Here is a 13,119-nt window from a genome sequence, read left to right as displayed (position 1 = left end):
TGATGAAATAATAAAGGGGAAAAGGATTGTCATTGTAGGAAAACTATAAATTTTCTTGTAGTTTTTCGGCCATGAAGTCACTCAATTTGATAATGCCATCAATATTACACAGAGTGTAAGTATCATTTTGTTCATAGCTATCTGGAACTATGGCACCCTTGTTATCGACAAGGACATACCCCACAGTGTTTTGAGTTTCAGGTCTTTCGTCCATGTACTTCAGTATCTTCTTATAGTCCGATAATGCCATATGATTATTTGCATAGTTTAAGGCATCGTAAATGTATGCTTGATCTTTGTGGGCATGATCAGAATATGTTTTATGCAATACATTCAAGAAATCTTTGTTTTCGATGAAGTTATCAGGTGAAATAAGCAAATCCTTCTCATTGATTAAACCCTTGAGTGCACCAATCGCTAGCTTGTCTGGATCTTCACTGAAGGAAACTTTTGTTATCTCATTGTTCAGCTGGTGAACATACAATTGATCCTGCTTTGCATACTTGAAAGTGTTCACCAAGCTCCTATTGACAGAAAAAGCTGCCCTTGATATTTTCTGTAGTCTCTGCATCCTAGTTGTTCAAGTTGTTAAGTTCCTAGATGAGTGTCTAGTATCTTCTGAACAAGGCCCTTCTCTTCAGCGGAAAGATTTTTCTCACCACTATATAAATGATTAGCACGGGCTGTGCGGAGCATGTTCATATCCCTCTCTAAGCTGTCCAATCTCATTTCGTCAAGACTATCCTTGTCTATTGTCTTATTGGCCTCCCCTAGAGGAGCATGTGTCTTCTTTGTGATGGCTGGCCAAGGAAAGAGTACAATTTCTTCTCTCAGTTCATCGGTTTGCTTCTCTAGATTTCTTTCAGAATATAACAACCGGTGTACCAGTATTTTCTCAAACCCAGCATCTTGATTAGCATGAACATAATCATGTTTTATTTGCTCCTCGAGTTCCGAAAGTGCTTGATTGTGTGCTTCCAATACTTCACTATCAAGGTATATAAATATAATAAACGGTACATTTTCTCGTAGTTCCTGAATTTCTGGTGACATCAGTTCTTTGACGCACTCATCATATGACTCGAGTGTTGTGTCTTCAGTTTGATCGATGAATACGTCGATCTCAATGCAACAATATTTGTTGTCAATTGTCAGCCCTTCACAAATGACACCATTCTGTTCTCCTTTGGGAACAGACGGAAGACTAGGCAGTGTTTGGTCAAAAACCCTTTTTACAAATTCGACCATATCCACTTTAGGCGGACCAATTATCAGGATACGATTCATTTCGGCGTATGTTTACTATATTGCTATAGATCTTCGTTATACACCTTAAAGGTGAGTAAATGGGCATGTTAAAACCGGTGCATGAACACAGAATGATGAATTTTAGCATTCGGTCGCTAAATCTTGACTATATGAATGCATTCACCTTAAATGCGATGGAATTGATTAGCTGTCACCTTTTAACACGCCCGCAAAGTATCTCACATTTAATCTGTTGGTGGTCATGAGTTGGTTGGATATCCACAAGAATGAAAGACTGTATGTGAATGCTTATAAACAAAGCAAGCTCGTGAAAATTACCCCTCCACAAGGTTATACTGATAATGCGTACCAAGATATAGATGAAGGACGAATTTCCTCCAACTGTGGCAGGGTGAGAAATAAAGGAAAGATACTGAACTTTGATTTGAAAGATATGAAAAAAAAGAAACTGTGGGAACTATCAACATCACCTGCAAAATCTATAATTATGAATATTGGTATGTCATATATGTCCCCTAATGAAATTCAAGTCATACCAATAACAATGTTGTGCATGCTTTTCATTAATACGTTCAAAGAATTATTCCAGGTTAACGAAAAATTTGAACAGCTTGATAAAAGTATGGAGGGCGATGTAGATAGCTACGATGTTAATCTTATGAAACTTGTATATATTCTCTCTTGCTGCGGGAATTTGGCGGTTGGAATTTGGAAGCTAAACTCAATGGGGTTGATACCTACAAAAACGAGTGATTGGTTGGCATTCGAAAAGAAGTTATCGAGTAAGGAGTCATTCGTATAAAGCGTTATAGAAAGAAGCAACATATAGATGGTAGGAAAAAGAATCATTTTCTGAAAGTAAAAGTTGTAGCGGACCTTTTCAATCCGAAAATAGACCTTACATCATCCTGAGAATCATCCGAAGGTTCAGGTGTTTCATTTTCAAGTTCAACAGGTTTGGATAATTTATTGATCAAACTAACAGCTTCTTCTTGTGCTATCTTGTTGAAATTTCTCATTCTTATATCATCGTTTTTATAATTGTCGAATGTACCATCCATTAGCAATTCTATAATTTGTTGCAACTTGGTAAATAAGTTCTTCAGTGGTTCCATCAAAGTTTCATCGATATTACTTTTTGAATCGTAAAAGTTGCTAATCGATGCTTCTATGTATTCAATATCCTGGGAAAAATTTTTTATAGAGATTTCGTTTAGTTTTTTCACTTCAAAAATTGAATCTTCCATAAACTTTGCAATCTTGTCCAGAATTTTGAGTAGCAATAGAGATTTGATAGACTCCGGTAAATGGGAAAAATTTAATTTGAAAGAATCTTGTAAGAACCCAATTAAATCAATAATTCCTGTGTTTGGAGATTGCTCAACTTCTTCAGACTCCCAATTAAAATCAACCATGTCAAACAATGAGTGAACCTTACTATCAATCATGTTAAACATACTCTCGATTGCCAATCTCCTGGCTTTTTTAAACTCATTTATTGCATCCAACTTAACTACGCTCGAGAACTTCCTTGTTCTCATTACCAACTTATCTTCGGAGAAATTTAGGTAGTTTTCAATTTCGTATATTGAGCTTGAATAAAAATCCAAATTGACTAAATTCTGAGAAACCACTTCCTTGTACGTGGACTTAATTTTGTCATCCAAATCCTTCAATACTATATTTATCAACACTTTATCAATAGACCTAGAAATTCTATTTATAATCACATTATTATCTTCGGTGTAATACCTTGCAACAAATTCGTATAAATCTCTGATCAGATTCTTTAATAATTGGCTTGTGCTGACATAGATCTCCGAAAAAGGAACTGTTATAGGGAAATTCTCCTTTGCAACCGCAGAGATATAAAAAACATTGTCAGTGATTCGATTCAACTCATCTTGTGATTGAATTATCAGTGGTTGTGAGTTATCATTCAATGACAATTGAGTATATTTCTTGTTGACATCTTCAATAGACTTATCACAAAATTTCTTGAAGACTTTTAACATTAATCGATATATTGGTTCTGCATTAAAGTTATAATAAGTCAATAGTTGGTAATATATTCCAAAAATATCATTTATCTCAATTAGGTCGTTCAAGTCAAAATCATAGAATTCAATATGATTGGCTAATAATGGTAAAAATTTCTTTTGGATGTTATTAAACGTGCTTTGTATATCATCCAAAGATCTTATTTTAAAATTGGTTTTTTCGTTCATTATTCTATCTGTGATTGAGAATGAGCAAATTGAAAATAAATTGATCCTCAAGGATTCATTACCGGGGAATACATTCTGCCTCGTTATGGAATCCTTGATTGGAATAAACAGATGATCTATTCTTCTGACTATATCATTAGAAATGTACTCCTTCAGGTCTTGAAGCTGATTTAGCTCGTGAAAGACTAATATTGAGTGATAGAGGGGCTGTAAGTTAATTTTCAATTTGTCCAACGGATTAAAGGTTTTAAACTCAATTGGCCTGAATGAAATTTCAACCGGAGTATTTACCTTAAAACTAAGCAATTTAGAATCGGCAGACTGTTTTTCAAACCAGCTATCATTGATAACTTGGAAATGCTCAAACAATAGCTCACCAAAATCAGTTAAATTTTTTTCTATACTTAGATTCAACCATCTGTTCAATTGATTGAATGTCTCCTCCACAATGATTAATTTGAAAGAGGGAATAGAGTTTAAAAATCTATTAATAAATGGGAAAGTCTCCATTTCTTTGATGTTTGACAGAGATTTGAGTAATATCAAAGCTCTATAAAAATCTTCATTTTTGATTAAATCAAGAATTTTGTTTGTGAGGTTTAAGATTTCAAGGCACGAGTTGATTTTTTCGTTGGTTTCCACTATTCTCCCCTTTGTCTGTTCATAATTAACTACTTTTTGCTTGACATTCAAAAGCTCGTTACCTGATTTATGTAGTTCTTTATTGATATTTTGGATAGTGGATGCAATCGCATCAGTTGCGCTAACTACATCAGTAATCGCATTGACCGAATCAGAAATGTCATCAATTGACTCATATGATACATCTTGAAGCTGATGTTCCTTTTGAACTTGAATCGTCTCCAGTTTCTCAATCAGCTCATTTAAAGAGTTCTTTGTTTGTAATTCAGATTTTATGATTGGAATGAACTGGTCAATGTAATCTTGGGAGCTCAAAGCATATTCTATCAGTTTTTCATCACCGCTGTACTTTGTGGTAGACATTTTTCTACCGCTAAAGTTTTACTATGTTTCAAGCAAGAACCCAAAATTGCAGAACTCAAGAACTACCGTCTTCGCAAGAAAGCGTAGATTACCCACCCGAATTCTTCAATGGCTCGCACCCTCAAATGCATGATGAAAAAAATGAGACAAGGTAAACATTCACTCTCATATTCACACCGAACAAGAATAAAAATAAAGTGAGAGACTGGACGATAGAGAACAGAGGTATGGTGTTTAAATGGCTTTTGCAAAAAACCATGTCAATTGTATGCTTTTGTCAACTTGGTAAAACTTTTCTCTCAAAATATAAGCTGTAGAACAAGTTAGTTTTTGAGGCTCTATGTTGTCAGAATTAAAATAGATTTAGGTTCATTTACCAAAAAAGCTTGATGTATACATTTCAAAGTATCTGAGGTTATTCAGCGTATAAAGTTGATGCGCTCCCCTCCCCCATTCATACCTCAATAATTTTTGTGATATTCATCACAGTGTTGCTCCGTGATTGTCACATTTAGTCAATATTATAACTACAATCTTCATGTTGACTAATCTATCAATACATATTATACAGTTGGGTTTTGTATTTTCTGTTTCTTTATAGAAAGTTTAGAAAATTCTTTCGTACGCCTAATAGACTATCACTAAAATAGTCTGTCGTCTCGTGCTAGATTCTAGGCGTATTCAGCCCAATAAACAGAAGTTGTTTGGTTGAGCTTCTTCTTTACGTTCACAAGTCAGGTCTATGTCTTTTGAAACATTGTATTTTTCAGTAAAACCAGCCATGTCAATATTGTTTTACAGGTTGCAATAACTTGCAACGAAATCGGTGTTATCCAATCCCTCAAAGTTCCGGTAATATAACCGTGACAAGTACACACTTATATTACTTGACTCCAATTTATCTGTTTTTTAAACGTGTATAAGTAGCTTTTTCATGAAGATTATATACAATTAAAATCGGTGAATAACCTTTCTTTTCTGAGTGGCGAAGTAGTTTGGCTGTCCCCGAAAAGACATTGGGTAAGTACCATGTATGAACAAGAACATGATGAGTTAAGTGGATATTGCTTGACAAATTATCATTGTAAAAACTTTGGGAAATATCTTCCAAAGCCTGCATCGAGTCTTTTTAAAAAAGGTTTGTTTTATTTACCGACTTCCGAAATTGTGTATGGTTTCAAAAAAGGAAAAAAGCAAGGCTTAAAAACATCAGGTCACTTAATATTTTGCTTGAAAAGAAATTGGAGTATTTTTAAATCAGCATGTTTGGTGTTTGAGGAGTAAGGAATTGGTTTGGTTGAGGGAGATGCTTTTTGGACCAAGAAAGCCAATACCCTCAGTTCATATAGAGCCGAAAGGCATTACAATTTTGAGTCATCGGGAACAAGTAAGGTTACAATGTGGCCAAAATATCATGTTGAGCATTTGAACTCAAAAACAATTTGGCGTCAGCATGTTTAATGAAGAAAACTTCATACAGAATTGCAATACTGGAAAGGCCAATTCACGAGATGTTTGGGAAGTGGCTAGCTTGATCATAATATTCTCAAATCTAACAATATATGCTAGGGTTACGCACATTAATAGGAAAACGTGGTGGGGACTGTCTACTCAATTTAAGCAACCATGAAAGTGGATGGCCGTTAAACCTGTGCCGGCGAGGCCGTGTAATCTTGTTGCCCAAAAGAAGTGGCTATACCTTACATATAGCTTAAGACCACCAAAATAATTGTTCTCACGCAAACATTTTCAATTTTTTAGACATGGCAATAGGTAACCTCAATTCTCAAATATTTTTCCCACAGTTGGTACAGAAGAGACACAATTTCAACAAAGCTAATACTTAAAGTACAACAAGAGTTAAAAACATGGCCAGGAGAGAATCTAAAAAAACACAAATCATTAAGCATGCACCATTACGTCCTTATGTGCACACAGAATTGGACACAACATTATATATTAAGACAAATACACCATTTATATCAGCAATCAAAAGAATCGAGAAAATGATTTTGAAGTTTGATGATATACCTAATAAAAAGGGTACCTTAGTACGAAGGGGGAATATTAGTAAGAAAACTAATTACATCACTGTTAAAGGAATGGGTAAATCGATAAACAAGGTAATTAATATTGGATTACATTTTAAGTTTGAAGAAAACTTTCAAGTAGACATATTTACTAAAAGTGTTGGTGTATTAGATGAGTTTGTCCAAATTGAAAAAACAGAGGATCAAGAGCAAATAAGAAAAAAGGAAAATGGCAATGATGGTGAGAAAGAAGAAGAAGAAGAAGAAGAAGAAGAAGAAGAAGAAGAAGAAGAAGAAGAGCTGGTAAGAAAAAGAAACGTCGGTGCTGTAGAAGTTCGTGTTTATTTATAAAGCCATTACATTAAAGGATATAGAGGTGTATATTGAAATTGTAAATTATTAGATTTCCCCCAGTTTCTTTTCGTTACTTTCATGGATCTTTTTGATGCACATCGAAGAAATATAATTCAGCTCATTATAAATTCTTTTCAAATTCTTATTCTTCTTTGCATTAAGATCCAAATTAGGATTGAACTTATCGATATTGTCCTTCAATAGTTGAACATCTTTTAGACATCGCTCATATTCCCTTTGAAAATACAGCTTCTCCAATCCGTGTATGATTGTTTCACGTTCTATTTTCGATCGATCTGTGATTGAATAATCTTCACTAATTGTGTTTTCAATAAACTTTTCAACAAATTCAGTCACAAATGTGTGATTCTGTACTAAAGGACCCGTGGACCAGAACTGCTCCTTTTGAAAATTGTAGTCTTCCTCAGACTGTCCCTTACGAAATCGTATTAACCCACTTGCTTTTTTCGTAACTGACTCACCATCATTATAGTCCAGTTGTTTAGGCATTTGTATGTTGTTATTTTTTGTAAGGGTTTGCATGCTTGCTTTCTGTGACATGATAAAGAAACTAAGAGAACGTGTAGATGGCACACCAACTAAAATCATAAACACTGGAGTTTCTTAAAGGCCTATCCGGTACTATAGTTTTTGCTTTGCCCGAGAAGTGTACAAAAATAAAGGTGTGACCAAAAAAAAATGGGCCAATAATAAAGACAATCCGGAAATTTTTCAACTGATTTCCTAATAAAGAAGGTGCAAGAGGCTCAACGCATACATTATGGTAATGAAAAAAAAATGTACACATTGTAATTAGTTATTCTGTATTGTATAATATAAATACATGAGTAAGTGAATAAATAAATGGATGTTCTAGAAAGCTATATATAGATCATAAATCGTTAGATGGTTGGGGGTAGTCATAAAAAGTTTGCTGTTTTCTTCATCTTCATTATTTAGAAGTATCAACAACGTATCTACCTAAAATCTTACCTTGCTCCATCAATTCGTAAATTTCAGGTAAAGTAGATAATGGGACAACCTTGATTGGAGATCTGACCTTACCTTCATTAAAGAATTCCAAAGCTTCTCTGGTATCTGCTCTGTTACCAACATAAGAACCTTTAATTTGTAAAGATTTAACAACATGAGTGAAGACATCAGACTTACAGACAGCACCAGATGGCATACCGACAAGGACAACCTTACCAGTTGCTCTAACATAGTCACATGATTGAGAGATAGCAGCTGGGGAGACAGAGACATTGATAACACCGTGTGGACCCAAACCGTTAGTTGCAGCCTTAATATCAGCAACCATCTTTTCAGGTGCATCTCTTGGGTATCTGGTAAAATCGATAAACACATCACCACCACATTGTTCAAAAAGTTCCTTTTTACCTTCACCACCATCGATACCTAAAACTCTTAGACCCATTGCCTTTGCATATTGGACAGCAAGAGAACCTAGACCACCAGCGGCACCAGAAATCGCAACCCATTGACCTGCTCTTAAATCAGCAGTTTTCAAAGCTTTATAGACAGTAACACCAGCACATAAAATTGGGGCAACTTCAGATAAGTCGGTACCCTTTGGGATCTTTGCAGCTTGAATAGCGTCAGCAGTGGCATATTGTTGGAAAGAACCATCATGAGTATAACCACTCAAATCGGCATGTTCACAGTTAGATTCATCACCTTGTTCACAGAATTCACATGACATACATGAACCGTTTAACCACTTAATACCAGCATAATCGCCAATCTCAAAGTTGGTAACTGCAGAACCTTTCGCAACAACAATGCCCGCACCTTCGTGACCACCAACTAGGGGTAACTTTGCTGGTAATGGCCAGTCACCTTTCCATGCGTGTAAATCGGTATGGCAGACACCAGAGTATTTAACATTGATTAAAATTTCAGTTGGCTTTGGTTTTGGAACTGGAATTTCCTTGTATTGTAAAGGACCACCATGAGTTTCAAAGATAACACCCATTTGCTTCTCTGGAATGGCAAAAGTGGATTGGAATCTAGTAAATCTTGCAGCTCTTACAGCTTGACTTCTGAAGGTTGATGCAAACATATTTGGCAAGGCGTATCTATATAGGAGGATCACAAGAAAAGAGAGTTCAACTTAGGGAACCAGGCTTGACAAAAGATAATATAAAAAAAGGAAGAAAAAGAGAGAAAGAAAGTAAAGACAAGAAGAATCAACTCCAATTTGAATAAATGGGCCTGTAAGAATCTTCAATCTCGATGACGGGGAAAACGTCCTCTTTTATAGACCAACCCCTTGTGGGGCTGTCGGGAAAAGCGGGTTTCCCGGGAAACTCATATCTGATTGGGGGGTTGAAGCTATTCCGCGTTTTGGGGGGTGCGGTTTATAAGAAGAATGAGTAATGCAAACGGCGTTTATAAAGAGAAAGGGTGTGGCGGTGTTAAGCGGTTGAGGTTTTAAGGTGTGGGGGACGGGGTGTGATTTTTTCGGCGTTACGGGCACGGGGTATGATTCTCTTAATGTCATTTCCCTTTCTTTCTACTTCTAGGGCGCGCAGCGTGCGACAATGGTGTTTGTTGTGCAAATAGGTGGTTGTGTTGTCGTTGGAGTTCTCATGAACATATCACTCTATTAGCAAATTTACCCTAAGTATGTAAGGTTTAGTGTGTTGAGGACTAATACAGACAATCTTTGTCTTATATATAAATGGTTCTACTCAATTTTATAAGTTTTTTTTTTTTTTTTTTTAATCTCTTTATGAAAATCAAGAATGACATTAAAACAATCACAATATTGTATGCAAGAACTTTGCCTCTAAACCTCTTTCAAAAAGATGCATAATTATAAAACAAATCTATTTGCATATTCGCTTTACACAACTATTCAAGAATATAATTACCTAAAGAGTCCATCTTGAGTTCACCAACACCACTACTTAGAGCTTCAATGATTCGTTCATTTTCGTCTTCCTCTCCCTCTTGGGCTCCCTCACTATCATCTGTTTCTTCGCCTTCATCGTAAGAATAGTAATCACTTTCGTCACTTTCGTCACTTTCTTCATCATCATCGTCATCACTGTTCCATTCCTCCTCCCCAGAAGTGTTCATGCTCTTTACAGCACCTTGTAGGTCCAAATCTTCATTGTTCAACTTGCGTTTATAACCAGAAGCTTTTACTTGGACATCCAAATCATTAACTCTTTCAACATCTCTTTCAAACACAGGATATCCATATTTGAATCCATTACCAAACCCGTCCTCGTCTAACATCATGTTATCGACTTTTTTGGGTTTATATCCAAATCGACGCTTGAAAAATCTCCGGATACAATCCACATCTCTCTTGAAGTAAAAGGATGCATCAGGATGCTCAATACTAATACATTGCGGGAAATCGATAACAATGAAGTCTCTCTTCTCCTCTTTATCCGCAATCTCCTTATCGATAATCATGATATTATATTCGTTGAAGTCACAATGAATTAATCCATTATTTGCTAGCTTGACAATGAACTTCATCAAATCACAGTATAATTTCTCATAATTATGATGGTTGTATAATTGTCTCATCGGAAATCCAGGAATCAATTCCATTAACACCAAGTGTCTGGAACAGTCATACGGGGTCGGCACATCAAATCCGTTCCTGTATAGTATGTTCATGAATTCATACTCTCTTTGTGCAGCAAGCTTCGATAGATACATCCATGATCCACCTTTACCGATCTTTAAGTAATCACGTTTATTACGAACTGTTCTAAAACTGATCCTACCTAGTCTGTGGATTTTCAAAACCCTTTTGACACCATCCTTTGTCTTGCAACTATAGATATCGGACTCCTTACCAACACCAATTGTATGTTCTAACTCTTCAATATTACCATGCTGGTGTAATGTCTTTAAGGCGACAAAATCAAACCCGTTATATGTAATTCTATAGCCATCATATGCTGCATTTCGTAATCTCGAAATTAAATTGATCTTGGCCAAGTCTCCGATACACTTGTTTGTCGTACCCAATCCACTCTTTAAATGCGCCAACTGCCCAATCAATTTCGTCGGGACAACTTCGTGATTATTTGATCCTTTTTCAACAGCTTGGAGTACCTTCCAGTCATCAGGACTGAGGTATCTCATATATGTAGTGTCTAACTTCATGGTGTCCTGACTTGCTGAACAAATTAACCTTGACAGTATCTCTTTAGATGTTTAAAATTTTATGAAAAATTTAAAACTTGAACAAAAAAAACTCTTTCTCGATTTGGGGTTTTTATGATTGCAGAACGAGGAATTACTGTTCTAAAGTCTTGTATTTCTTATATATTAGTACAAATATCTAGGCTCTACAAAGAATCTTAAGTGTGGGCCCTTTTAGTTTATGTTACATTTCTTTACCTACCACAACGTTTTCGTTAATATCTTCATCTTACCATATCTGCATCACCATATTATTCCTCCGCCTCCTCCTCTTATTCTTCTTGTTCCTCTTGTCCGTCGTCATCGTCATCGTCGTCGTCGTCGTTTTCCTCTTCTTGTATTTCGTAATCTGGATCTTCAGAATCATCACTATTATTCTCGTTGATTTCTGACACTAAACGTAGCGTCTCTTCTGAACATAAACTTTCCTCGGTTTTCTTATACGTAAGCTCTTCTTCCATCTCCTGGTACTCCCACAGCTTCCCGAATTCTCCCTTAGACAATGCAGTTGTAAATACACTGATTATTATTCCTGGGCAAAGATATAGCAGTGCAGGTTGGCCAACTTTGTAAATTTCAGCCACTTTAAGGGTTAATAATAAAGTACCAACATATCCAAACATGGCAGCCTTAAAATATGGTCGTTCAAACCTCTGTAATAAATGGAACTCAGTATTAGGGAAATTTCCATGGTGTCTAAATAAGTCAAACCTTAGACACAAAGCAATGAAGATACCAGGCAATGCCAGGTCTCCCAATCCAAGAATTGATAATTTGACCTCATCAGTCTCTCTGTTCACATAATGTGGCATAATCAATTTTACAGGAATTTCAACTTGAGTTGCAACAGTGACCATTACATCAGTGCCGAAAACGAAATAAATATCGTAAACAAAGAACAAGGTCAGTAATATAGTAGCAATTTTAAAATTTGGGACTTTTGTCGACTTAATTCCTGTAACAACAACACAAACCCCAAGTATATTATTCAGTATCCAATTATTTTCGCCATTGTAATATTTGAATAAGACAGAAAATACAATTCCCACAAAGTACCCCAGTACATTGCCCGAAGTTAAGTAGACATTTACCAACTGATTTTTTGGACTAATTGGTTCCCTGTTTTCAAGTAACTTTTCCTCCCTAATTATCCTCTCCTCTTCTGTGTCTTGGGGTAATGCCAGTTCTGGTTCTATCCCTATCGGATGGATAGTAACATCTTCGGATAATGTGATAGCATACCTCTTGTTCAACACATTGGGTTGTATACCATACTTGTTTGCAATATTTCTACAAATATTATTGTACACGTAACCAATCATAAAACTAACCGAAGTGAATGAAATGATGATGACATATTTGGAAAAAAAATAAGATATAGTGTCACCACCATGTTTTTTCGCAAAGTAATACATGCATAACAGCGCCATACCTGCTAGGACTGGTAAAATAAGAGCAATACCTGTACTTATTTCTTGGCCTTTTTCAATAGGCATACAGTCTTTATCAGTTGGGTCAAATAATGGATGGTCTTCGCTTGGTGGCAATGCATTTGGTGGTATCTGAATAGATGCATAACTCCCTAAGGTAATTGCAAAAATAGACATATATATCAAAAGCAACTGCGATAAGTTCGTTATCCCAACAGTAGTTTTAATCAATTGATTATCAAATACTAAATAAGTGATCTCATCAGTCAAATTTCCAATAGGTGCTAGTGCTCCCCAACCCCCAAGTTTTTCTGTAAAATTGAATATAGTAGATACGTTATCCATTACGCCCACCTTCACAATTTATCAATTGTGCCTTATAAGTGAACAGAATACAATGTGTTTAGAAAAAGTTTTTCACCGTAGCGTTAATAATAGCAAATCTCAGAAACACGTATACTTTTGTTGCTAAAATTGATCGATATTTTGTAACGTGGTTTTTTTCGTTCTTAAGAAAAGGACCATCCTCACAGCTTAAAAAAAAAAACACGTACTTTTATTCGGAAGATATCCAATGTTTTTTTTTGTAATTCTTGTTTTCTCTTCCCA

General features: G+C 35.7%; 9 protein-coding genes across 9 annotated transcripts; 2 read left to right on the top strand and 7 right to left on the bottom strand.

Annotated features, from left to right (window-relative positions):
- Positions 1–43: 43 nt before the first annotated feature.
- C5L36_0C10120 (uncharacterized protein) lies at positions 44–571 on the bottom strand (the record flags this gene model as incomplete). The annotated part of the gene is made up of 1 exon (XM_029466723.1): positions 44–571. One exon carries the CDS (start codon positions 569–571, stop codon positions 44–46), a length of 528 nt encoding a protein of 175 aa, XP_029322583.1.
- A 17-nt stretch (positions 572–588) lies between these two features.
- C5L36_0C10110 (uncharacterized protein) lies at positions 589–1,287 on the bottom strand (the record flags this gene model as incomplete). Its single annotated transcript, XM_029466722.1, has 1 exon — positions 589–1,287. The coding sequence occupies one exon, from the start codon at positions 1,285–1,287 to the stop codon at positions 589–591; it is 699 nt and encodes a 232-aa protein (XP_029322582.1).
- A 223-nt stretch (positions 1,288–1,510) lies between these two features.
- On the top strand, positions 1,511–2,071 carry C5L36_0C10100 (uncharacterized protein; the record flags this gene model as incomplete). The annotated part of the gene is made up of 1 exon (XM_029466721.1): positions 1,511–2,071. The coding sequence occupies one exon, from the start codon at positions 1,511–1,513 to the stop codon at positions 2,069–2,071; it is 561 nt and encodes a 186-aa protein (XP_029322581.1).
- Positions 2,072–2,114: 43 nt separating this feature from the next.
- Positions 2,115–4,502, bottom strand: C5L36_0C10090 (uncharacterized protein; the record flags this gene model as incomplete). Its single annotated transcript, XM_029466720.1, has 1 exon — positions 2,115–4,502. One exon carries the CDS (start codon positions 4,500–4,502, stop codon positions 2,115–2,117), a length of 2,388 nt encoding a protein of 795 aa, XP_029322580.1.
- Positions 4,503–6,370: 1,868 nt separating this feature from the next.
- On the top strand, positions 6,371–6,883 carry C5L36_0C10080 (uncharacterized protein; the record flags this gene model as incomplete). Its single annotated transcript, XM_029466719.1, has 1 exon — positions 6,371–6,883. The coding sequence occupies one exon, from the start codon at positions 6,371–6,373 to the stop codon at positions 6,881–6,883; it is 513 nt and encodes a 170-aa protein (XP_029322579.1).
- Positions 6,884–6,931: 48 nt separating this feature from the next.
- On the bottom strand, positions 6,932–7,495 carry C5L36_0C10070 (uncharacterized protein; the record flags this gene model as incomplete). Its single annotated transcript, XM_029466718.1, has 1 exon — positions 6,932–7,495. One exon carries the CDS (start codon positions 7,493–7,495, stop codon positions 6,932–6,934), a length of 564 nt encoding a protein of 187 aa, XP_029322578.1.
- Positions 7,496–7,838: 343 nt separating this feature from the next.
- Positions 7,839–8,969, bottom strand: C5L36_0C10060 (uncharacterized protein; the record flags this gene model as incomplete). The annotated part of the gene is made up of 1 exon (XM_029466717.1): positions 7,839–8,969. One exon carries the CDS (start codon positions 8,967–8,969, stop codon positions 7,839–7,841), a length of 1,131 nt encoding a protein of 376 aa, XP_029322577.1.
- Positions 8,970–9,763: 794 nt separating this feature from the next.
- Positions 9,764–11,041, bottom strand: C5L36_0C10050 (uncharacterized protein; the record flags this gene model as incomplete). Its single annotated transcript, XM_029466716.1, has 1 exon — positions 9,764–11,041. The coding sequence occupies one exon, from the start codon at positions 11,039–11,041 to the stop codon at positions 9,764–9,766; it is 1,278 nt and encodes a 425-aa protein (XP_029322576.1).
- Positions 11,042–11,352: 311 nt separating this feature from the next.
- C5L36_0C10040 (uncharacterized protein) lies at positions 11,353–12,855 on the bottom strand (the record flags this gene model as incomplete). The annotated part of the gene is made up of 1 exon (XM_029466715.1): positions 11,353–12,855. One exon carries the CDS (start codon positions 12,853–12,855, stop codon positions 11,353–11,355), a length of 1,503 nt encoding a protein of 500 aa, XP_029322575.1.
- Between the last annotated feature and the right edge of the window lie 264 nt (positions 12,856–13,119).

The sequence above is a fragment of the Pichia kudriavzevii genome, chromosome 3, assembly GCF_003054445.1.
Source record: "Pichia kudriavzevii chromosome 3, complete sequence".
Taxonomy (NCBI): Eukaryota; Fungi; Ascomycota; class Pichiomycetes; order Pichiales; family Pichiaceae; genus Pichia; species Pichia kudriavzevii.
This window is presented reverse-complemented; position numbering and strand designations above follow the sequence as displayed.